This window comes from Canis lupus, chromosome 11, assembly GCF_048164855.1.
Source record: "Canis lupus baileyi chromosome 11, mCanLup2.hap1, whole genome shotgun sequence".
Lineage (NCBI taxonomy): Eukaryota > Metazoa > Chordata > Mammalia > Carnivora > Canidae > Canis > Canis lupus.
The window spans coordinates 26,934,571-26,959,254 of NC_132848.1; the positions used below are offsets into that span (position 1 = coordinate 26,934,571).

Sequence of the window (24,684 nt, forward strand, 5' to 3'; positions counted from 1 at the left end):
ACCAATCACTCTCAAACCAATAAATAACTTTACAAGCTGTAACCACCAGGTGAAACAACTTGAATAAACTAGCAGTTTTTCCAATTTCTTGTTTTTAAAAGATTTTATTTATTTATTCATGAGAGACAGAGAGAGAGAGAGAGGCAGAGACATAGGCAGAGGGAGAAGCAGGCTCCCTGCGGGGAGCCTGATGCGGGACTCGATCCCAGGACCCCAGGATCACACCCAGAGCCAAAGGCAGATGCTTAACTGCTGAGCCACCCAGGCGTCCCACAATTTCTTAAATTTCTCATTTCAGGACACATTAGTCTTGGACCTTCTCTCTTCAGAAAGATAAATTTTGGGGATCCCTGGGTGGCTCAGCGGTTTAGCACCACATTGGGTTCCCCGCATGGAGTCGGCTTCTCCTTCTGCCTGTGTCTCTGCCTCTCTCTCTGTGTCTGTCATGAATAAATAAAATCTTAAAAAAAAAAAAAAGATAAACTTTAAGTATAGCTGATACATAAGGAAGGCTTTCTACTCTATTAAAATTTGCCACTAAGCTTAATCTTATCTAGGAAAGACAATGTTGTGAGGGGAAAAAATAGATAATGAACATGTGCATTACCCTCAATAATTTCTTCATGCCCTTTGTGATTCTCTCCCTCTCATGGCTCTTCACCTTCTACTTGGTTCCAGGTGACCACTCAAGCTGCTTTGGTCATTTTAGATTAACTTGCATTTTTAGGGATTTATATAGATGGAACCATACAGTATGTATATACTCTTCCTTTGGTCTGACTTCTTTCAGGCAGCATAATCCTCCTGAGACTTACCTCCCCTGTAGTGTTCATCAACAACTCATCCACTTTTGCCACTGAATTGCATTTCGTTGTATGGCTGTATGCTTACATGTTAGTACACTCACCTGTCTGTCCATGGACATTCTGATTGTTTCCAGCTTTGGGCTATTACAAATAAAGCTGTTATGAATATTCCCAGAAGAAAAAAAGAAAACTTACTCTGTTTTCAGTATGACCTTTTGCAAGTTAGCCTTTACAAGATGTGTTGCATCAATTAGCAACTTGACATAAAACAATAAAATGGCAGAAAAGCTGTCAATTTTTACAAGTTAGATTTCAGTTTGAATGGTATGAAACTTTATCTTCTTCTGTATCAGATTTTCAGATTTATACTCTGGTCTCTCTGCACCCCCTCCTTAAAAAAGAGATTCGGATTTTGTTGGAAGAGGGTTTATACATTGTGTAACTTTATTGTGTATTCGTAAAATGACAAAGTCCATAGGCCTTCAGATATGTTCCTTGCCCTTTCAGGCCTGTTTCAGGTCATGGGTTGGGGGCAAGGCTCACCTGGAGGTCAGTGTCAGCTTCTGGTCAGCCAGTGGGAGGCACTGGTGGGAGGTGAGGGGCAGATGGGAGGAGGAAGGGAAGGAGAGGTGGGGGAGGGGGAGGAGAGGGGAGGGGAAGGGGAAGAGGAGGGGGAGAGAGGAGAGAGGAAAAGAGGGAAGGGGAGGTCAAGGGAGGGGAAGGGAGAGGGGAGGGGAAGAGAGTGGAGGAGAGGGGGAGAGGAGGGGTGGGAAGGAGGGTGGAGGGGAGGAGAGAAGGGAAGGGGGATAGAGAAGGCAGAGGAAGAGAGGGGGAGTGGAGGGAGGAGGGAGGAGGGAGGGGAGAAGAGTGGAGGGAAGAGGGGGAGGGGAGGAAGAGGGGGCAGGGAGGAGGAGCGGAGGGAGGGGGGAGGAGGGCGGGTGGCCTGGAGGGAGGCCGGGTATTTCCTCCCCGCCCCTCCGCATTCCGGGGCGTCCCGGGCCCCCCCGCAGCAGCCGCGCCGGGGCTGTGGGCTCCGCGGGCAGGGGGCGGGCGGGCCCCGGGTGAGCGCAGGGGCCCCGAGCTCCGGGGGGCTGGGATGCCTCGCGTCCGGCCTCCCGCCCGGTGAGCTCGGGTGACAGCCGAGCCCGGTCCTGCCGTTTGTCTGGAGCCTTGGGAGCACCTTGCGTTTCCCCGACCGGGTTCTGGGGACAGCCGTCCCTCGGACGCAGAGGCCGAGCGTGCTGCCGTCGTGGTCACCCGGGCGCCTTCCGAGCAGTGCCCGGCGGCCCCGCGGTGAGCCCGCGAGAGACCCTGGCGGCTGTGGCCGCGGAGGGGGCGCGGGGGCAGGGGCGGCCGCAGGGCTGGGGCGGGCCGGGGAGCGGCGGCGGGGCGGCGGGGAGCGCTGGGGGACCGGATGCGTTCCCCGAGAACCGAGGGGGCGGGGCCAGCCGATTTCCCGGGGAAAGGGCCCGGGCGGGGTGAGCAGGGTGGAGGGCTGGGGCGGGGCGGGCGTGGGGCGGGGACCCGGCCCGCCCGCCCTGGGAGGTGGCCGATGCCGCGGCGGGGACGCCCCTCTGGCCCCCTGCCGGTCGGCGCCGCCGCGTGGTCCGGCGGGTCGCTCCGTCCGCAGGGGCCCGGACCCAGCCGCTGCCAGCCCTTTTCCGTCTACGGTTCTGATCTGAGAAGGTGCCGCCCACCAGCGCCGGTTCTGCGGAATGGAGCAACATCAAATGAAATGTTCTACATGACGGCTTTTCGGATGTTCGGAGCTAGCCATCATGTTCCCCTTACCTTTCTCTTCTCCGCTCAAAACAGCCCTGCCCTTTCAACCACTTTCTTTTGACACCATTTCCTGCTAACTCTCACCTGGGTATAACTTTTTAAAAATAGGTATCTCAGGATACACATGACCCTTCAGACTAGTTTGATTATCACTCAGACCAAGAGATTACAAGCTCCAGTTACTGGGTGATACTGATTTAGCATTTTAATAGTTCTTATTTTAATTACTTAAATACTAGTCCTCATTTCAGCAGCACAGTACACTAAAATTGGAATGATACAGAGAAGATTGGCACAGCCCCTGTGCAAGGATGACACACAAATTCATGAAGCATTTAAATGCTTAAATTCTCAGTCTCCCTTTAGGTTGCCTCTTCCCCTTGCCCATATGCTAATAGAGTTCTTTTTCTAGTTAAAAAAAAATTGTGATAAAATGTACGATTTACCATTTTAAACATCTTTAAGTGTAAAGTTCAGTGACTTTAAGTGTATTTGCATTGTTGTACAACCATCACCACCATCTATCTCCAGAACTTTGTCATCTTCCCTTACCAGACTCTCTCCCCATTAGATAATAACTTTGCATTCCTCTCTCCCCCAAGACCCTGGCAACCATCATTCTACTTTCTGACTCTGTGAATTTGACTATTCTAGGTATTGCATATAAGTGGAATTGATATTGTCCCTTTTTTTAAAAGATTTTTTTAAAAGTAGTCTCTCGGGATCCCTGGGTGGCGCAGCGGTTTAGCGCCTGTCTTTGGCCCAGGGCGCGATCCTGGAGACCCGGGATCGAATCCCACGTCGGGCTCCCGGTGCATGGAGCCTGCTTCTTCCTCTGCCTGTGTCTCTGCCTCTCTCTCTCTCTCTCTCTCTCTGTGACTATCATAAATAAATAAAAATTAAAAAAAAAATAAAATAAAAGTAGTCTCTCCACTGAACATGGGGCCTGAACTTACAATCCTGAGATCAAGAGTCAAATGCTCCACAGACTGAGCAAGCCAGGTGCCCCAGTATTGGTCCTTTTTAAATCTGGCTTATTTCACTTAGCACAAATGTTTTAAAGGTTCATCCATGTTGTAGCATGTATCAATTACATTTTTATTTATTTATTTTTAAAGATTTTATTTATTTATTCATGAGAGGCACACACACACAGAGAGAGAGAGAGAGAGAGAAAGAGAGAGAGGCAGAGACACAGGCAGAGGGAGAAGCAGGCTCCATGCCAGGAGCCCGATGCCGGACTGGATCCCGGGTCTTCAGGATCATGCCCTGGGCCAAAGGCAGGCGCTAAACCACTGAGCCACCCAGGGATCCCTCAATTACACTTTTAAAAAGTTGAGTAGTGTTCCATTATAGGTATATATCACATTTTGTTTATCCATTCATCCATTGATGGATATTTGGGTTATTTCCATCATTTGCCTATTGTGAATAACGCTGCTAAACGTGGATATACAAATGTTTAAATTCCTGCTTTCAGTTCTTTTGAGTACATACTCAGAAGTGTAATTGCTAGATCAAAAGGTTAACTGTTTAATTTTTTGAGGAACCACCATATTCTTGTATTTTTGACAAGAGCATACTCTTTCAGGCTTCTGCAGGTAGACTCTATGCCTGTTGTATTTATGTGATGTCAAGTACAATTCTCCTGCATAGCAATCCCTATTGCAAAATAGAATCATTCACATATATAGTCCACTGCCCAGATTATAATTACTGCAGGGGTTGGCTATAGTTTATTAGAGATTTATTTTTAATTTTTTAAAAAATTTTTATTTATTTATGATAGAGAGAGAGGCAGAGACACAGGCAGAGGGAGAAGCAGGCTCCATGCACCGGGAGCCCGACGTGGGATTCGATCCCGGGTCTCCAGGATCGCGCCCTGGGCCAAAGGCAGGCGCTAAACCGCTGCGCCACCCAGGGATCCCTATTTTTAATTTTTATTTAAGTAAACTGTACATCCAGAATGAGACTCAAAGTCACGATTTTGAGATCAAGAGTAGCATGCTCTACTGACTGAGCCAGCCAGGTGCCCCTATTAGAGACTTTTTTTTTTTTCTGTAGAGACTTTAATCTGTGTAACACGTAGACAGCATAGCCAAATACCGAGCAGTGAAATATTAAATAACATTTTCAAGATGACTATTGTAAAAAAACATTTTTGATATATCATTGCAGGCTTCTCAGTCTCAACTTTTTTAGGAAAAGATAGGCAGCATTTTGCAGCAAGTATCCAGAACCACTAGGCTTTACAAATTGGTGGAAATCTGAACCAATATTTACACAGTACCACAAATTCTTATGTGCAAGTAAGCTCCACTCAGTATCATTCTATATTTTACAATTAAATAACCTGAGCAATGTGCCTTGAAATCAGTGTGCTGGGAAATACTGATCCCCACTGTCCTTGGGATGGCTGCCAGATGGGTGGAACTTGGAGCAGCTAGAGCTCCCTTACCCGTCACTGTATCACCAGAAGTCCTGGATTCCCCGAAATGTGGCCAAGGAGAGGTGCTACCACCTGGTCATCCACTCAGGGCAGCAGCTGCTGAGCGTGCCGTTGCTCATCAAAGACAAGGGAGCCATGGTGTTGATGTAGCATCTGGTGTTTCAGGGACCTGAGGTGCTGCTAGCCATGGGCGTCACAGGAGCTGAAGATGGCCAGGGCTCCTTGCAGGTGTAACTCCAGACAGCCGGGCTTTCTGCTTCACATACATGGAATACTTTTGACCTTTGTGGTCAATGCTGGGAGCAGTGTTCTAAAAACGCATGTTCACATTCTGTGAATTATAGCTCTATCATCTTCAAGTATTTTATGTGATTTCAACGCATGTTCACATTCTGTGAATTATAGCTCTATCATCTTCAAATATTTTATGTGATTCCAATTTGATTAGAAATCCACATTATAAAAAATTTCACATTTGTCAATGAAAGTAGATAGATTAAAATTTTTTAGATTTATTTGACAAGAGTATGAGCACAACCTGGGGGAGGGGCAGAGGGAGAGGGAGAAGAAGGCTCCCCACTGAGCAGCCCAATGCCATGTGGTGCTTGATCCCAGGACCCTGGGATCACCACCCGAGCTTAAGGCAGACCCTTAACCAACTAAGCCACCCAACTGCCCAAGGAGTTAGATTCTTTAAATTTAATTTCAATCATAAATTATTGAGATTTAATCCAAATACCAAATACCGCAAGATGCTTTTCAGAGGTTTTTAAGTATGTTCACAGTTGTGCAGCTGCCACCACCTTCTATCCAGAATATTTTCATCACCTAAAAAGGAAACCCTGTTAGCCATCACTCTCCACTTCCCTCTATCCTCAGATCTTGCAACTACTATTCTACTTTCTAATCTCCATGGATTTGCCTATTCTGGACATTTTATATAAAGGGAGTCATATATTATGTCTTTTGAGTCTGGCTTCTTTCACTTAGTACATTTTCAAGACTCATCTGTGTTGTAGCAGGTATTGGTAATTCATTTTTTTTATGGCTGAATATTTCACTGTATGGACATATCACATCTTGTTTATCCATTCATCAGTTCAATCATAAATTTTTATTTTTTAATTTTTTTCAATCATAAATTTTTAAACGATCATAAAAATGGCTTCAAATTTTTGTCAGCTATTTGTACAAATTTCTTGTAGATGGTGATTATGAAGAATGATGCATCACGAATTGTGTATAGGGTTTCAGCCTGTTATACAAAAAAAGTCATGTTCCCACAAGTAGGCTAAGTCTATTGACATTCTGAAAATAATTTCTTACAAGTGTTATACAAATTTAAAACCTTCTATAAAACTTTGTACATGTTATTTTCATCTAATTATATAAAGGATATGGAATGAATTTTTTTCTCTAGGTCATATGTATACATTCCTTAGTCCTCTCAAGTTTATTCCGTTGTGCCATACAAAAAACCCTATCTTTTTATTTGTGCCAGGATGTGAAAAATTTTGGAAGGCACACCTTAGAGAAAGCCTCAGATGTTAAAGATTTTAGTTTTAGGGGAGCCTCTATGGCTCAGTTTTTTAAAATTTTTATTTATTTATGATAGTCACACACACACACACACACACACACAGAGAGGCAGAGACACAGGCAGAGGGAGAAGCAGGCTCCATGCACTGGGAGCCCAACGTGGGATTTGATCCCTGGTCTCCAGGATCGCGCCCTGGGCCAAAGGCAGGCGCCAAACCGCTGCACCACTCAGGGATCCCTATGGCTCAGTTTAAATGTCTGCCTTCAGCTCAGGTCATGATCTCAGGGTCTTGGAATGGAGCCCTACTTAGGGCTCCCTGCTTGGCAAGAAGTCTGCTTCTTCTTCTCCCTCTGCCCCTCCCCTCATTTGTGCTCCCTCCCTCAATTTTTAAAAGATTTTATTTTTAAGTGATCTCAACACCCAACATGGGGCTCAAACTTACAACCTTGAGATCAAGAGTCACATGCTCTACCAAGCGACTAGTCAGGTGCCCCCAGAAAGCCTCAGATTTTAATGAGGATTCCTATTAGGCAAAAAATGACCACACTTATGGCTGTTTATATGGTTAACTGAGAAAGTTAACAAATTTACAATTTTGCAAATTGATCCTACTTCCCTACAAAATTTATCCTTAATAAAATGCTCATGGCCAAAGTTTATGATCTTGAGTGGTATGGGGCTGTCTGGAGACCTGTGGGTTAGTTTTATGGAGTCAACCTTTTCCCTTTTGCTCTCTTGACTAAAGTAATTGAAAAACTGTATATTTAAAGCGTACATCATGAGGATTTGATACACATACACATTGTGAAACGGTGTCCCACCATCTACTTATATAACACATCTATCAACTCAAATATTTTCCCTTTTTATAAGAACATTTAAATTCTACTCTTCTAGCAAATTTCTATTATACAACAGAGTATTATCAACTATAGTTACCATGTTATACATTAGACCATTAAACCAATCTTCTAATGGGCCAGATTGAATTCATTCCCCTCGCCCCCAGCCATGACTGACAGGATCATCTTAAGTTTGAAACAGGATTTTGTGACAGCAGTTAATACTCTATATAATATAATATATATATATATATATAAAATATATATACACTTTTTAAAAGATTCTATTTATTTATTCATGAGAGACACAGAGAAAGGCAGAGACATAAGCAGAGGGAGGAGAAGCGGGCTCCTCCTGTTTCTAGGGAGCCCGAGGCAGAACTCCATCCCGGGACTCTAGAACCACGCCCTGGGCCGAAGGCAGACGCTCAACCGCTGAGCCACCTAGGCGTCCCTAAAAAAAAATATTTTTAAAAATTTGTTTATTAATCTCTACCCCCCACATGGGGTTAGAATTCACAACCTCGAGATTAAGAGTTGCATGCTCTCTGGCTGAGCCAGCCAGGCCCACCTCTGTAAAAAATATTTTGTAAAACTAAATATTCTCACATTTAAAGCTGTAAAGTCTAGATTTGAAAATAACACACCCCCATACACTTTTATATTGTTTTATTGCTTATTTTTAAAATGACAGTAATAAATGCTTTTCCCCTGTTGGGGAATGACATACCTATTTTCAGGGGATAGAGCCTTAAAAAAGTAACAGCGTTTTGTCCAAACTGAACTTTCTATAATTGCACAAAGGTCATACAAAGCATTAAGAAATGCTAACAAACACTGCAGTTCTCTCATATCCTCATGAAACCTTGCTTCCAGCCGGGACCCCTGATCTGAGCAGTACTGATGCTCGCACCAAGTTCCTCAGGGACACACAGGCAGTGGTACAATGAAGAGCAGCCAGGAGGACCCATGTGCTTTGTGACAATGGATTTCTGCTCTGATTAAACGTTAGCATTTAACGATGTATTCACCTTCTCGTTATATTAGGAACATTAAACCTCAGCTTCAAGTATATTTTCCCAGGATGAAAACTTAAACCTGACCAGCTTATGTTTTAGGCTACAGATCCCACCTCAGGAAACTAAAATTTAAAAAAAATTAACCTTTATTTTTTTATTTCCTTTATGCTGCCACTATCCTGGGCCCTTACTTTGTTTCTAATACACACACATAAATGAGCTTTATTCTCATTGCTCATATACCAGCTGAGGGATGGCAGACAGGGTCAAACTCAAATCCCAGTTTTGTTCTACTGGTAGCAGTTATTGGAGACACAGGTTACAAAGGAGCCTGAGGTCAACAGCTGGCTTAGTGGGGTAGTCCCTGTGCAGTACTTGTGAGCTCTGACACAGACACAGGAGAAGAGGCAGCACTTCTGTGTCACATATGAGGGCTGGCTTTGAAAAATGTAACACAGCCCAATTTTTCTATCTTAATGAGTAACAATGTCTTCATCTGGGATTTTCTTATTTTATGGATCTTCATCTCAAATTAAGACATCATGTCTATGGTAGGAACTTTCCCTTTCTGACCTTACAAGATTGGTGAAAAAATAATGGTGTTTTGAAAGAAGACCCAGAGAGAACTTTCAGCCACCAGAAGTACCTTCCTAGTGTGGATACCATGGCTGTGGGGAGGGAAAGGTTTCTATTCCAGCAATTGCTACTACTGCATTTCAAATAGAAAACACGGTCTGTTTCCTGATCTACGGAAAAACAGCAATTCTTGAGGCAAACGCACAAAAGTAAGCGACAGAGGCTATCGAGACATGCTTCCTTCACTTAGATGGCATTATTAATGACCCAACCATCTCTCTTTAACTGAGGAAGAAAAACTCCAGTGTAACATTTGAAGGACTTCTGAAAATCCAGGTTTTCATTAGGAGAGCCTGGTGTATATATGAAGTATTTATTATGCTTAGACTTGGAGGAAATGCGGGGCTTGTCTGTAGTATGGCTAAAAATGAATGAGATTCCTGCACTGTGCACCACATGTGCTCAACAAATCCTGAATATGTCAGACAGCCCTCAAACACTATGCCATCTCTCAATGGTTCTGATACTCTGATTCAATGCTTAGCTACTGACTCAAAGGACAACGTGCTTGGGTCAGGGATTAAAAATCACCAGAAGAATTCTGCATAGCCATTCTAAGCAGGGCTCACAACACCTGCAGAACTTGATTAGAATCTAACCAGAAGTCTGTTTCATGTCCAGATGTGCTGCTATACATAAAAGCCACCTAGGCTTTTAGCTAGAAAGTTGAAGACCACTGAAAATAATTTATAGGAAGAAAAGGAAATTCCTTATTCCAGGATTGTAAATGAACTAAGGAAACTCAATTCAAGGAAAGGGTTGTTGGGGCCATAGAAGCCCAGACGGTGAGAAGCTAGAGTTGTGGATCTGTCTTCAGTACCCTTTTAGAAAGGAACATAGGACCGAGAAGTTGGAGGGACGTGGGGAGGACAGGCCCAGGGATTGTGGCTGTCCAGCTGTGTGGCCATCCATTCCCACAGCTGTTTAGCAAAGCCAGAGCATTCAAGGCTGAGCACTGGCAGGACAGCATCTATATCACTCTGATTTATAGCATTATCTTTGTCTCCTGATGAAGTTGCTGCTTGTCTGCTTTTGGCTCTGTACCTTAGGTTTCCCTCATAAGATAGGCAAACCTCTAGCACTGCAAGAGAGTGTTAATCTACCCTGTTTCTTTCTTAAAATATCTCAAATTTATGCTCTATCAACATGTTTTATACATCTTTGGCCTATATCCAGGTTTAATGGAGGTGAACATATTAGTTCTATGACAGAAGCTTCTGAATAAACCATTTGCAATAATCTAGTCCTGTTCACTCTGCAAACTGAGTTCTTGTATGAATGCAGCCAATGCTGTGTTGAGGGAAATAGGACTCTTTCCTACTGCCCTTCCAGTGCTAATATCAGAGAAATAAAAGGATCATAGGATGTTTATGGGTACTGGGTGAGTTCCATATTTTGCACTAGATGACACTGCAGAATGCAACAGGAGCAGCTCTCTGAAAACTGGTGTCATTCCTCTGGCTTCAACAGGGTAAGGGGAGGATCTACCCTTTGCCAGGGCAGCAGGTTCAAGAGTGTGTTATGAGGATCAGTATCCTATGAATCTATAAAGATACCGTGGATGCCTGGGAAAGGAATTTTCTTCAGATTGAGAATGGATGGACAGAGGTACAGTTCTGTAGCAGACATATGTATGTTTTTCTTTCTCTTCCATTTTTTCCCTCATCAAGAATCTAAACACTTTCCAGGCCATCGGCAATGAAACAGCAAGGAAAACTCAAAACTGTTTTAATAGGGTTCGCAGAATCTGGATTGGAGCTGAATGGTGGGATTGCAGGACACCAGTGACAAGGGCTCATATGGCTCCAGTAGATATGTAGTATCTGGAAGAGATGGACAGGAGTTATGGAAGATGTGTACTGGCCACCCACAATCACTGACAGGTGGCTTTTAGTATAGGCAGACAGTGGTGGTTAGCTCAAAATATAAGCATCATAAACAGCTTACGATATTAGGTAGATCTCAGCAAAAGCATAGAAAGGGAAAGAGTTAGAGAAAAGGAGAAAATTTTCTGTATATTTGTGTTAACTGGAATGCATGGACATACATAACCATGATAGTTCTGTACATTTAAAAATTAAACCTGCCTTGGTCATTAATTGTACAGAGTTAATGTTACTAAAGTTGTAGTAACATATCATTCAAAAATTCAATTTTCCAGATTTCTAGCTACTTAAAACAAAGAAAGGTCACATATACATTTTTTTACATTCATACAATTGCCATAATTCCTAAACGGAACATGTGTAGAAACATACACACAGAGATGCTCAGCCAGCACATGTGCACAGATGCGGATCTACACCCCCTCTAAACCTGAGATGCACGTGAGCTGAAGCGAGGGTCAAGAGGCCCTGTTGCATATCTGTTCGATGTCATTCATCTCTTTGGGGCAATCTGCAGAAAGGATGAGAGGTGAATCTTGAGTCACCACTACATCATCTTCAATTCGTACACCAAGACCACGAAACTTCTCTGGGGCATCTCTGTCATCTTCTGGGATATAGATCCCTGAAAAGTAGAAAACAGAACATTCTGTTCTTAATAGGCAGTACCTGGATGATCTGGGACAAGCAAGTTAACCTTCTGTGCTACAACTGGTCTTGTAAAACTGGGATCATAAGAGTATCTGCCTAGAATTGTGGATACTAAATGAGATAGTATATATAGAAGTATGGGGGCACATAATGATCAATACATGTTGGGTGTCATTGCTAGAACTATTACTATAGTTGTTTTGTATACCAACTACTAAGGTTACTTATGAGTATGTCAACATATACTGGGAACCAGCAGATTATATAAATGTATTCTTTCTCTGCCTAATCATCCCTTGGGAAAAGGGAACTTTGCTAAAATAGGGACACAAAACACTTAAAAATATGTTGAAAAAACCTACTTTGCCTGAATAACAACAAGTTGTAGAAATACTCAAATAAACCTGATGTACAGGATATAGTGTAAGAGAGAAACAGGAAGACTTTAACAAACATTTGGAAGATTCTAAGAGCCCACTTTCTAATCATGAAGTCAGATAAGAACAGGTCTTTCCATATTTAAGAAACTGGAAAAAAAACAAAACAAAAACTGGAAACTTCCTCCACTATACTCACACAGATGCTGCCTTGTGATAAAAAGAAAAAGATCAGTGAAGGAATATGTAATTAAACCTTAGGGAAGCACCCGTGTACCAACGAGATTAGAATGAATAAGTATATAAGGCCACAATGTAGGACTTGGGTAGTATAAAGTCAGGTCCCAGCTATAATTTATATACTTTAGAGGTGTAAATACTTGAAATCTACAGCTGAAATCCATTTTCTTGACAAAAACAGAGTTTTTAAAATCACTCCTGTAACATCAATCCTTACACTACACTGTGACCATCACTTCTCTGCTGAATTCTGCCCACTGGCCAGGATCATCAAGCTGGGGACCCATTAGATGGCCAGCTTCCTCTGAAGCTCAGTAAAAAGGACTTAGGTCCTAAGGAGAGTAATGTGGGCAGTTTAGTGTAGTCTGCAGAGGGGATGCAACTGCAAACGTGCTGAGCCTGACCGGCTTTCTGTAGGGAAACACCTGGAGGAGGCATGAGCAGCCCATCACTGCACTGACTAGTATAAACTGGCCCTGGCAAAGGCAGGGTTTAAAAAAAGATTTATTTCTTAATATCTACTTAAAGAAAGTATTCTCCATCTGTTGTTTATTGGAGAAGTCAAATTAAGCAAACTGTGTGATGTTAAATAAGAAAGCTCAAGAAAAAAAATCTCAAAGTTCCCATCTACACTAAAGAGATCTATTTTCCTGTCTCTTCTAATTTAATTATGTCAATTCAGGTAAAAATGAACAACATTTACCTTTCTCTCTGATACTATTATGTGTCTCAAGGGATCAGAGCCTGCTAGCACCCACCCTTACCTGGCTCCACTGTGATTACCATACCAGGCTGTAGAGGGAGGGAACGGGGCATGTCTGGAGTGTCATGGACATCCATCCCGAGGTAGTGGCCAACATGATGAGGGCAGTATTTCCGAGCAGCCTGGAAAAGATAATCACCACAGTGTTATTAGAGCAGCAATGACCCCGTAAGGGGAAAGCAGGGTATGTATAAGGCAGTGAGATATGTGTCAACCTCCCCATAGTTCTGTTGCTTCCATTGAAACTACCCGCGGGGGATCCCTGGGTGGTGCAGCGGTTTAGCGCCTGCCTTTGGCCCAGGGTGCGATCCTGGAGACCCGGGATCGAATCCCACATCGGGCTCCCGGTGCATGGAGCCTGCTTCTCCCTCTGCCTATGTCTCTGCCTCTCTCTCTCTCTCTGTGTGACTATCATAAATAAATAAAAAAAAAAATTAAAAAAAAAAAAAAAAAAAAAAGAAACCACCCGCGGGCTAATGCTCCAGAGACTTGATCCACTGCTACCTTCTGAATGCAATTCTACTGATGGCCTTTGAACTAATCCAGATCTCCTTTTCCACTACTTTCTTTTTTTTTTTTTAATATTTTATTTATTTATTTAGGATAGTCACAGAGAGAGAGAGAGAGAGAGAGAGAGGCAGAGACACAGGCAGAGGGAGAAGCAGGCTCCATGCACCGGGAGCCTGACGTGGGATTCGATCCCGGGTCTCCAGGATCGCGCCCTGGGCCAAAGGCAGGCGCCAAACCGCTGCGCCACCCAGGGATCCTCCTTTTCCACTACTTAATACACGACATCCATGTTGACTTGGGTAACCCCAGTAATGACTATGGCAAATGAAAACCTCTTTTCTCGGGGGTGGGGGGGAGGATGATTATGTTAGAATAGTTCTCTTTTCAGTGTTCACAAGTCTTTCTCAGAAAGCTGGCTCTGGAGACCCTGAGTATCTCACAGCAACTTGTGGAGTAGGCACAGAACATCAAATTAACACAGTAATTATTAGGCATTTACCGGCTTGGATATTCCTATCTGTTAATTAGATTTGTTGGCTCCAGCAGGAGGAATTTATAGTGTCTTTCCTACCAATAAAAGAAACTCTGGCAGCCTAAACTTGGAGATGAGATGGCTTAATGGTCTATTTGGCATGGCCACCTGGCATCTTAATTTAAAGCTAAGGTTTTACATTTTTACTAAATATTATTACATTCTAGATGCAGATGAAATTCACTAAAGATGTGGCCCTTGGGGATACTGTTATTCTCACCGATGTCACTGAAGCAACAAACACCCTCCCCTGTGAACTTCTACCTTTTCAAAATCGCCACAAAGGGATTGAGAGTTAACCTCTTTTCCTTTTTGTGTCCTTTTTCACCCTGTCTGCACCAGACTTCATTTTATGTTTTCTACTACCAATTGAGCTACTTACACAGGATGCAATGACTAGAATGTGCTGCCATCTTCTGGGAGAAGTAAGTACTGACACCTTTTGTTTTAATACGTGTTAACTCCAAATCCCTCTTATAGATGAGGAATCACAAAGACTATTTCTAAATCTAATTAGTTTTCTTTCTTTCTTTTTTGAAAATAGATTTTATTTGAGAGAGAGAGAGAGCATGAGAAAGAAAGAGATCACAAGCAGGGGGGCGGGGTAGAGGGAGAAGCCAACTCCTTGGAGCAGGGAGCCCAATGTGGGACCCGATCCCAGGACTCTGGGATCATGACCTGAGCAGAAGGCAGACACTTCACCGACAGAAGGCAGCCTCTAATAGGGTAAAAACTCAGCAGCAGGGATCCCTTGGTGGCGCAGCAGTTTAGCGCCTGCCTTTGGCCCAGGGCGCGATCCTGGAGACCCGGGATCAAATCCCACGTCGGGCTCCCGGTGCATGGAGCCTGCTTCTCCCTCTGCCTATGTCTCTGCCTCTCTCTCTCTCTCTCTCTCTCTGTGACTATCATAAATAAATAAAAAACAAAAAACAAAAAACAAAAAACTCAGCAGCACATCAGGTATATTTGAGAGCCAGGGTCACAAGAGGGGTAGTACCTTGAAGGCATTATTTCCCTTAATGTTCTTCACGATTCCCAACTCCTTAAGCTTCTGTGCTATCAGTGTCAGCATCAAGCTGTAAATGTTCTCCAAGCTTGTCCCAGGGGAGCAGAGGGTCAGACAATCTCTCTGTATCTCTAGAACAGCTTCATAGAGTTCTGCCTGAGGTGCTGTGAACCTGGGGAGAGAAAAGCCAAATCACTCACATTTGGAATAATCTCATATTGCAGGAAGTTTGCTTCTAAGTTTGATTAGAAAAACTCCAAGGTGCTAATAAGGGGGCATTGTTGATACTTAATCAGTACCAATGTATCAGTACAGACAAGACCTTAATAGTGCCCTCAATGCTCAACAGGAAGAGCAATAACTCTTTAAAAGAAAAAAAAGATTTCATTCATTCATTCATTCATTCATTCATTCATTCATTCATTCGAGACACAGAAAGAGAGAGGCAGAGACATAGGCAGAGGAAGAAGCAGGCTCCATGGAGGGAGCCCGATGTGGGACTTGATCCCTGAACTCCAGAATCAGGCCCTGAGTCAAAGGCAGACACTCAAAACGCTGAGCCATCCAGGCATCCCAAACAATAACTCTTCGAGCTGGGGCATCAACAGCCTCTCTTTCAAACGATCAGCAGATACACATGAGGTGAGGCTAGCAGATGCACCACCCAGCCATGGATGCAATCGGAGGGCCAGACCAGGCTCATCCTTGATCCTTAATATATATATATTTTTTACCATAAAAACAAAACAAAACAAAGGGATGCACTTCCTGTAGGTAAAGCAGATATCAGAAGATAAACTAGTAGATACTTTGGCTACTAGTAACTTGTAGTTTCTTTCTTTCCTTTTTTAACTTGTAGTTTCTAGGTGTCCTTAGAATAATAATTTCTTTAGCCATCATGGGGAAAAATGAGAAAAAATTAAGCTGGCATGGAATATGATATGTATTTTCTACACTGTTGATGGCAGTGTAAATTAGTATAGCCAACTAAATGAAAGGCCTTAATAATGATACTCACGGGTCAGCCCGGGTGGCTCAGCAGTTTAGCGCTGCCTTCAGCCCAGGGCCTGATCCTGGAGACTCGGGATTGAGTCCCATGTCAGGCTCCCTGCATGGAGCCTGCTTTTCCCTCTGCCTGTGTCTCTGCCTCTCTTTCTCTGTCTGTCGTGAATAAATAAAATCTTAAAAAAAAAAATCCACATATAACTTAAAAAAATACAATAATGATACTCATAAAATTTGAGTTTGTAATTCTGTTCTAAGACTCCATCCTAAAAAAATATTTGGAATTCAAAAAAAGCTGACTATATAAAAATATTTAAAAAAAATAATTTTAACAGATCTGTTCTAAATGTCCCCTCAAAATTCATATGTTGAAGTCCTGTTAGTGTGGCTGTATTTGGAGACAAGGCCTCCAAAAGAAGTAACTAAGGTTACATGAGGTCGTAAGAGTGGAGCCCTATTCTGCTAGAATTAGTGTCTTTATAAGAGACACCACAGCTTACTTTCTCTGGCTCTTCGTGTGGAAGAGGTCACGTGAGTCCACAGCAAGATGGCAACTGCTTAGAGGTCAAGAGAAGAGGCCTCTGGAGGAAACCTACCTTGCTAGTACCTTGATCTTGGACTTTCCAGCCTTCAAAACTGTGAGAAATAAACTTCTGTTGTTTAAGCCACCCAGTCTGTTGTATTTTGTTATGGTAACCTGAGCTGACAAATACACATCCCCTTGGTGCAGTTCAACATATTACTTTGCCTTTTTTATTTCTTTTTTTTTAATAAATTTTTTATTGGTGTTCAATTTACCAACATACAGAATAACACCCAGTGCTCATCCTGTCAAGTGCTTCCCTCAGTGCCCGTCACCCATTCACCCCCACCCCCCGCCCTCCTCCCCTTCCACCACCCCTAGTTCATTTCCCAGAGTTAGGAGTCTTTATGTTCTGTCTCCCTTTCTGCTATTTCCTACCCATTTCTTCTTCCTTCCCTTCTATTCCCTTTCACTATTATTTATATTCCCCAAATGAATGAGAACATATAATGTTTGTCCTTCTCCGATGGACTTACTTCACTCAGCATAATACCCTCCAGTTCCATCCACATTGAAGCAAATGGTGGGTATTTGTTGTTTCTAATGGCTGAGTAATATTCCATTGTATACATAAAACACATCTTCTTTATCCATTCATCTTTCTTTTTTTTTTTTTTTAATTTTTATTTATTTGTGATAGTCACAGAGAGAGAGAGAGAATGAGGCAGAGACACAGGCAGAGGGAGAAGCAGGCTCCATGCACCGGGAGCCCGACGTGGGATTCGATCCCGGGTCTCCAGGATCGCGCCCTGGGCCAAAGGCAGGCGCCAAACCGCTGCGCCACCCAGGGATCCCTCCATTCATCTTTCGTTCCAATTTTAGTATATGTGCTGCCGAAGCGAGCACTCCATTCATCTTTCGATGGACACCAAGGCTCCTTCCACAGTTTGGCTATTGTGGACATTGCTGCTATAAACATTGGGGTGCAGGTGTCCCGGCGTTTCATTGCATCTGTATCTTTGGGGTAAATCCCCAGCCTTTTTTATTTCTTACAATTTGGCAGTTGGATCCCAAGAATGAATCAGACTCAGGTTCAATCCCTTTGGCAAGGTTGGCTATATGTAGTACTTGGCAAAATTATAGGAGGCACATAATATCTGATAGTCTCTCTTTGTGATCTTAGTAGCCATGGATCCTTAAGTGCCTATACATTTTTTAAAATAACTTTTTTAATACAGTTTATTTTCAAAAGATTGATTATTTATTTATTTATTTATTTATTTATTTATTCATTCATTCATTCATTCATTCATTCATTCATGAGAGACAGAGAGAGAAAGAGAGGCAGGGACACAGGCAGAGGGAGAAGCAGGCTCCATGCAGGGAGACCAATGTGGGGCTCGATCCAGGGTCTCCAGGATCATGCCCTGGGCTGAAGGCGGCGCTAAACCACTGAGCCACCCGGGCTGCCCAAAGTGCTTATACATTAATGGGTGTTGCAAAATGGCAATAATTTGCATTCTATAATTTCTTTTTCATTCATTTCATGGAAAATTTTTTTTTGGAAAAATTTTTAAAAAGATTTTATTTATTTATTTTACAGAGAAAGAGAGCACATGCAGGGAGAGGGGCAGGTAGAGGGAGAGGGAGAAGCAGGCTCCCTGTTGAGCAGGGAGCCTGATGCAAGGCTTGGCGCTTAACCAACTGAGCCAACTATGTGCCCCCATTTCATGGAATTTTTAAAAAACATTTTATTTATTTATTTGAGGGGGGTAAGAAGAGACAGCAAGAGAGAGAGAGAGAGAGAGAGAGAAAACAAGCAGGGGGAAGAAGAGGGAGAAGCAGACTCTTCACTGAGCAGGGAGACCAATGCGGGGCTCAATCCCAGGACCTCGAGATCATGACCTGAGCGAAGGCAGATAAATGCTTAAGTGACTGAGCCACCCAGGCACCCCTCATGGAGTATTTTTAAAGAGACATTTACTCTATTTGGTTATCCAGTGTCAGAGTTTATGTATGAAAGGTAGGATGAGGGCAGTCCTGGGTCGGGCTCCCTGCATGGAGCCTGCTTCTCCCTCTGCCTGTGTCTCTGCCTCTCTCTCTGTGTATTCTCATGAATAAATAAATAAAATCTTAAAAAAAATAAAATAAAAAGTAGGATGAATATTTCATTCTTTAATTTACCACTTTCCAATATAAAGAATTGATTCCCATCATCCTCCGAAGATGAACGATTTTTAAAAAATTATTATGAAAAAAATTATCATTATGAACTCATGAATTTGAACGTATTTGATGGAATGAAGTTATTACCATTATTGAAGCTCAAAGTTTCCTATCTTTGACCTGTGGGACTTCTTCAAGTTCATTCCTGAGTCTTTTTGACACGACCCCATTGGTTTTTTGCTCATTTCCTTGTTATCTGGTATTCTAAGATGTTCCAGGCTTCATCTTATAAATTTCCTGATCCAGATCCGGAGTCAGCCCACTCTCATTTATTTTAGTGAAAAATTATGTTTCAAGATCATAATCAAGGCACTAGCGATACTCACTGCTACTAAGTTGATCATAGTTTCTAGCCTTTTCAGTGGACAAACAGGGAAGGGGAAAAATATATAAAGAAAAAAAAATCATTTGAGTTCATATTGGTATCAATTAAAAGTTGAGACTACTGGGATGCCTGGGTGGCTCAGCGGCTAAACATCTGTTTTTGGCTCAGGGAGTGATCCCAGAGTCCCAGGATAGAGTCCCACATCAGGCTTCCTGGATGGAGCCTGTTTCTCTCTCTGCCTATGTTTCTGCCTCTCTCTCTGTGTCTTTCATGAATAAATAAAATTTGAGACTATAGAGCTTTTACATAACCTCTCCATATTTCATTTGCCTTTTTTCTTCCATATTATGCATCGTGGTCCTCAAGGACACAAGGGGGCAGCATTAAAATGATCTTCTTTTGTTTTATTTTTATTTATTTATTTTTAAAAATATTTTATTTATTCATGGGGGGTGGGGGTGGGCAAAGACACAGGCAGAGGGAGAAGCAGGCTCCATGCAGGGAGCCTGACATGGGACTCGATCCCGGGTCTCCAGGATCACACCCCGAGCCGAAAGCAGGCACCAAACCGCTGAGCCACTGGGGCTGCCCTTTCTTTTGTTTTATTATTTGTTTTTACAGTTTGCTTATTTATTTATGTAAATGATCTCTACACTCAACATGGGCTTGAACTCACGACCCTGAGATCAAGAGTTGCATGCTCTTCTGACTGAGCCAACCAAGTGCCCCTCTATCTTTTTTGTTTTAATCCCCTATCACAGACACACACACCAGTCTCAGAATACCAATACAAATATAACAAATCGAAGCGCTGAAAATAGTTTTTTTTTTTAATATGCTCCATCCATTCTCAATTACTACAATGATGTCTTCCTCTTAGCTTCATTTAGTCTTAATTCTATAGTCAACTGTTTCTCATGTTTAGCTCAATGTCTCTAGTCACTTTGGTCATCTGAAGCTCATGCTCTAGCACAGCACTAACTAGTAAACCTTCCTGTGCTGATGTGTTGTCCTGTGTGTTTGTTGTCCAATATGGTACCCACTAGTCACATATGACTGCTGAGCACTTGAAATGTGGCCAGTTCAAGTGAAAAACTAATGTAAATTTGATTAATATTAATTTAAATGTAAGTCATCCCATGGGACTAGTGACTGGTTTTCATATTGGATCACACAGCACTAGCAGATTCCTCATGGGAGTAATTCTTAAGTTCCTTCAGAACAATCTGTGCCCTTTACAGCTAAAAGTTGCTTTTGTTGTATATAAAATCTTTGGCTTAAGCTTTTGTTGAGTATCTCAATATATTACTCTATTTTATAATTGTATAAAACATTGCTTTTGAAAAGTCTGATGATAGGACAGCCCTGGTGGCACAGCGGTTTAGCGCCGCCTGCAGCCCAGGGCATAATCCTGGAGACCTGGGATTGAGTCCCATGTCAGGCTCCCTGCATGGAGCCTGCTTCTCCCTCTGCCTGTGTCTCTGCCTCTCTCTCTCTCGCTCTGTGTCTCTCATGAATAAATAAAATAAAATCTTAAAAAAAAAAGTCTGATGATAATCTAATTTCCTTTCTTTTATAAATTATGTGTTCTTTTTTTCTGGACCCCAAAGGAATTTTTCTTTTTCTTGTAGGTTCAGAATTTCACTAGACTAGGTCTTTGTGTTGCTTTTTCTGGGCTGATATTCTCAGGTAAATGATGTGCTCTTTCAAAAGTAGTTTCAAAATTTTTTTCATTTAAGGAAAATTTTATCGAATTGTAGTTTTTAGGATTGGTTCTCTTCCCTTGCTTTCATTTTCTTCTTCAGAGCTTCCTTTACGTGTATGTTCTAACTTCTTTGCCTATTTTAAATACTTGCCATATTCCCTGTGATTTTTTCTCTGTATTTCATTTTGATTTTTAAAGTTTTCTTCCCTTTCATCCTTTCTATTTGTTGTTAAGGCTTTACTTTACTGTACTTCATTGCTAGTGTGTATCTTTCAATCCGGTCTTTTTTCTGGTGTGCTTTTTTATTTTATTTCCATTTCTTTCCTGAGTGTTGTTACTTTGTTTCTGAGATTTTTCCAATTTTGATTTGTGTTGTTCTTTCATGTCTTGAATGATGTGCTTAAAAAACTCTGGCTTGCTTTAAAATAGTAGGCCACTGCTTTGGTTTCTTTTATAGCCACGTCTTTCCGGTATGTTCCCATTTCCTATTATCAGTAGGGATGTTACATGCTCTTCATTCCTTTTCTGCCCTTAATTAACCTTGTATGAGGTTAACCAAGATACGTTTTTATTGCTTATTTTATGTGAAATTAATTTTCCTTAACTTTTAGAATGAGGTAGGATTTAGGAAAGATTTTAACATCACAGAGCTCACACTTCTGTTGTTCTTGTGTAGGGGTAAACAATATGGCAGCTTGCTTTCAATTACTCTCTCCCTCTTTGATTGATTTTTATTTTTTAATATTTTATTTAAATTCAATTTGCCAACATATAGTATAACACCCAGTGCTCATTTTATGTCCTCTCCCCCTTTTTGATTTGGGTATTTCATTCCTTCCTCTTTCTTGTCCCCAACCTCTTTAATTTCGATTCTACTTCCAGCAGTTTCTTAGTGTGAGAAGGGAGCACAGCACCCTCACACTTCCTCAGGACTTTGGAGTGGCAAAATTTTCCCATTTTCAGTTTCTGTTCTCAAATTGGCTCACCATCCTTTCCAGCGAATAGTTGCTGGTTATTTACAAATACCTTTATTCTCAGGTATGTCAGGTAGCTTCCTCTACCTCTACTACTACTGTTTTGTTCTTCTTCCTTCCACACAGACACTGATACCATCTAGGCCTTGTAGTTGTGTAGAGTGTGTTCATAACTGTTTGTATTTAGGATTTAAGTGATATCCTAACACCCAGTGTTTTGTTTTGTTACCTAGTAGCTCTATTATTATTTGACAATTTGGAGAGACTGAACAACTATGCTTTTGCTACCATCTCCCCAGAATCTCTGGTTCTTTTTTCTTTTTTTTTTTAAGATTTATTTATTTGAGAGATAGAGTATGAGAGAGAAGAGCATGAGTGGGGTAGGGCACAGAGGGAGAAGCAGGCTCTCCACCAAGCCTGATGTGGGGCACTATCCCAGGACTCCAGGATCATGACCTGAGCTGAAGTCAGATGCCCAAGGAACTGAGCCACCCACACACCCCTCTGGTTCTTATTTTTTAGTTTCTTATTTCTTACTGGGACTCTCCATCTGTTCACTCACTGTACTTAATATATGTTCCTTTAACTCTGTGAACATATCTGTAATAGCTGCTTTAAAGTCCTTGTCTGGGGGCACCGGGTGGCTCAGTCTGCCTTTGGCTCAGATCATGATCCCAGGGTCCTGGGTTCCCTCTTGACCCCCCTGGCTAATGCTCTCTCTCTCTCTCAAATAAATAAAATCTTAAAAAGAAAACATAAAGTCCTTGTCTCCTAATTGAAATATCAGGATTATTCAGGATCTGCTTTTATTGACTGCATTTTTCTTGATTATGGATAATTTTCTGATTTTTTCATGCCTAGTAATTTTTTTTAACTGAATACTGGAATTACTTTTGTAATCAGAAAATAATAAATACTTCAACTTTATTTATTTGTCTTTTTGAAAGCTTTATTTTTAAGTAATCTCTACACCTAATGTGGGGCTTGAATACGAAGTACAACTGAAGCTCAAGTCATGTCCTCCACTGACTGAGCCAGCCAGGTACCCCTCAAATTTATTTTTTTCAAATGTGAATGTGGGATCCCTGGGTGGCGCAGCGGTTTAGTGCCTGCCTTTGGCCCAGGGCACGATCCTGGAGACCCGGGATCGAATCCCACATCGGGCTCCCAGTGCATAGAGCCTGCTTCTCCCTCTGCCTATGTCTCTGCCTCTCTCTCTCTGTGTGACTATCATAAATAAATAAAAATTAAAAAAAAAAAATCAAATGTGAATGTGTGTTAACGAGGTGTATCTAAATGCCTGATCCTATGATATGATGAATAAAACAGTCTTAGAGGGGATCCCTGGGTGGCTCAGCAGTTTAGCGCCTGCCTTTGGCCCAGGGCACGATCCTCGAGTCCCGGGATCGAGTCCTGCGTCAGGCTCCCGGCATGGAGCCTGCTTCTCCCTCTGCCTGTGTCTCTGCCTCTCTTTCTCTATCATGAATAAATAAATAAATCTAAATAAATAAATAAATAAATAAATAAATAAATAAATAAATAAATAAATAAAACAGTCTTAGAGAGTAATCAGGAGCTTTGCAAAGGCAGTTAACCTGAGCTAGAGGGGACTTGTATATTTGTTTAGTCATTTATTGCTAATACACCCATATTCCAACTCATACTCCTAAGAAGCAGTGGGATATGTAGAAATCCTACCTGCCATTGACAGGCCAGGTACGGGTTATGTCACTCACATAGCAAGAAGACTCACAACCTCCATCCAGCAGCACCATTTCTCCATCCTGCAACAAAAGTATGATATGTTAAAGTAGGTGACCTTATGGTTGTCACTTGTTTTTTCTAATTTAAACTCTTTGTGTCTTTTATTTTATATATATATTTGAAAAACTAATTTAAAAGAGACTAATCTTGTTTGGTTCCTTCTTACAAGAAATAGCATCTCAATTTTTCAAATGAATTCACATGGACTCAAGAAAGTGGTCACTGCAAGTAGTACATGGGCACAGGAACCACGCTGCTTAGGTATGAATTACTACATGTAAACAGCACATCATAAATGGTACCATTATCACCATTATCAACATTTATTATGTTTAAAAATCCTGGGATCCCTGGGTGGCGCAGCGGTTTGGCGCCTGCCTTTGGCCCAGGGCGCGATCCTGGAGACCCGGGATCGAATCCCACGTCGGGCTCCCAGTGCATGGAGCCTGCTTCTCCCTCTGCCTGTGTCTCTGCCTCTCTCTCTCTCTCTTTCTCTGTGACTATCATAAATAAATAAAAAATTAAAAAAAAAAAAAAAGCAAGCTCTTTAAAAAAATAAATAAATAAAAATCCTATATATTTGGTATTCAGGGCCTTATTCAAATACAATTACTCTTAACCATTTAACTTTAGAATATCACTTCTATTTTTGCTCCCCATCAAAATACATATGGGGAAAGAAGAAAACTTTGGGTTTATCTCTCTTTTGTTCTTTACTTGTCATGTTATATTGAAATTATTTATTTATGTCCTTGAAGACAGGGGCACATCTTATTTATATATAAATAAACACACAACTTGGCACATAGTAGAATAATGGTTCAATGGTTATATATATATATATTTAATAACGGCAACTCTGAAGAATGGATGTGGTTTTTGTTTCTGGCAAAATGATAGAATACATTTCTTGTTAGAAAACAGACCCTGGATAAAAATATATTTTACAGGGGATCCCTGGGTGGCTTAGCGGTTTGGCGCCTGCCTTTGGCTCAGGCCGTGATCCTGGAGACCGGGGATCGAGTCCCACATTGGGCTCCCTGCATGGGGCCTGCTTCTCCCTCTGCCTCTCTCTGTGTGTCTTTCATATGAATAAATAAATAAAATCTTAAAAAAAAATATT

At 41.9% G+C, this 24,684-nt stretch overlaps 1 protein-coding gene and 1 non-coding gene across 6 annotated transcripts in view; one reads left to right on the forward strand and one right to left on the reverse strand.

Annotated features, from left to right (window-relative positions):
- Positions 1 to 2,826: 2,826 nt before the first annotated feature.
- LOC140600573 (U6 spliceosomal RNA) lies at positions 2,827 to 2,934 on the forward strand. The gene has a single exon (XR_012003771.1). It is a non-coding gene; the product is annotated as a U6 spliceosomal RNA (small nuclear RNA).
- A 5,139-nt stretch (positions 2,935 to 8,073) lies between these two features.
- XPNPEP3 (X-prolyl aminopeptidase 3) overlaps positions 8,074 to 24,684 on the reverse strand; it is a 75,309-nt gene continuing 58,698 nt past the window's right edge. For 3 of the 5 annotated variants that reach the window (XM_072843806.1, XM_072843808.1, XM_072843810.1), the window contains 4 exons: positions 23,496 to 23,581; positions 15,031 to 15,211; positions 12,993 to 13,113; positions 8,074 to 11,585 (listed from right to left, as the gene is read on the reverse strand). In XM_072843806.1, the coding sequence (XP_072699907.1) occupies positions 11,419 to 11,585; positions 12,993 to 13,113; positions 15,031 to 15,211; positions 23,496 to 23,581 (555 nt within the window). In that variant the 3' untranslated portion in view covers positions 8,074 to 11,418. The remainder of the gene's footprint in view (positions 11,586 to 12,992; positions 13,114 to 15,030; positions 15,212 to 23,495; positions 23,582 to 24,684) is intronic. The other 2 variants (XM_072843807.1, XM_072843809.1) reach the window with 1 other exon arrangement.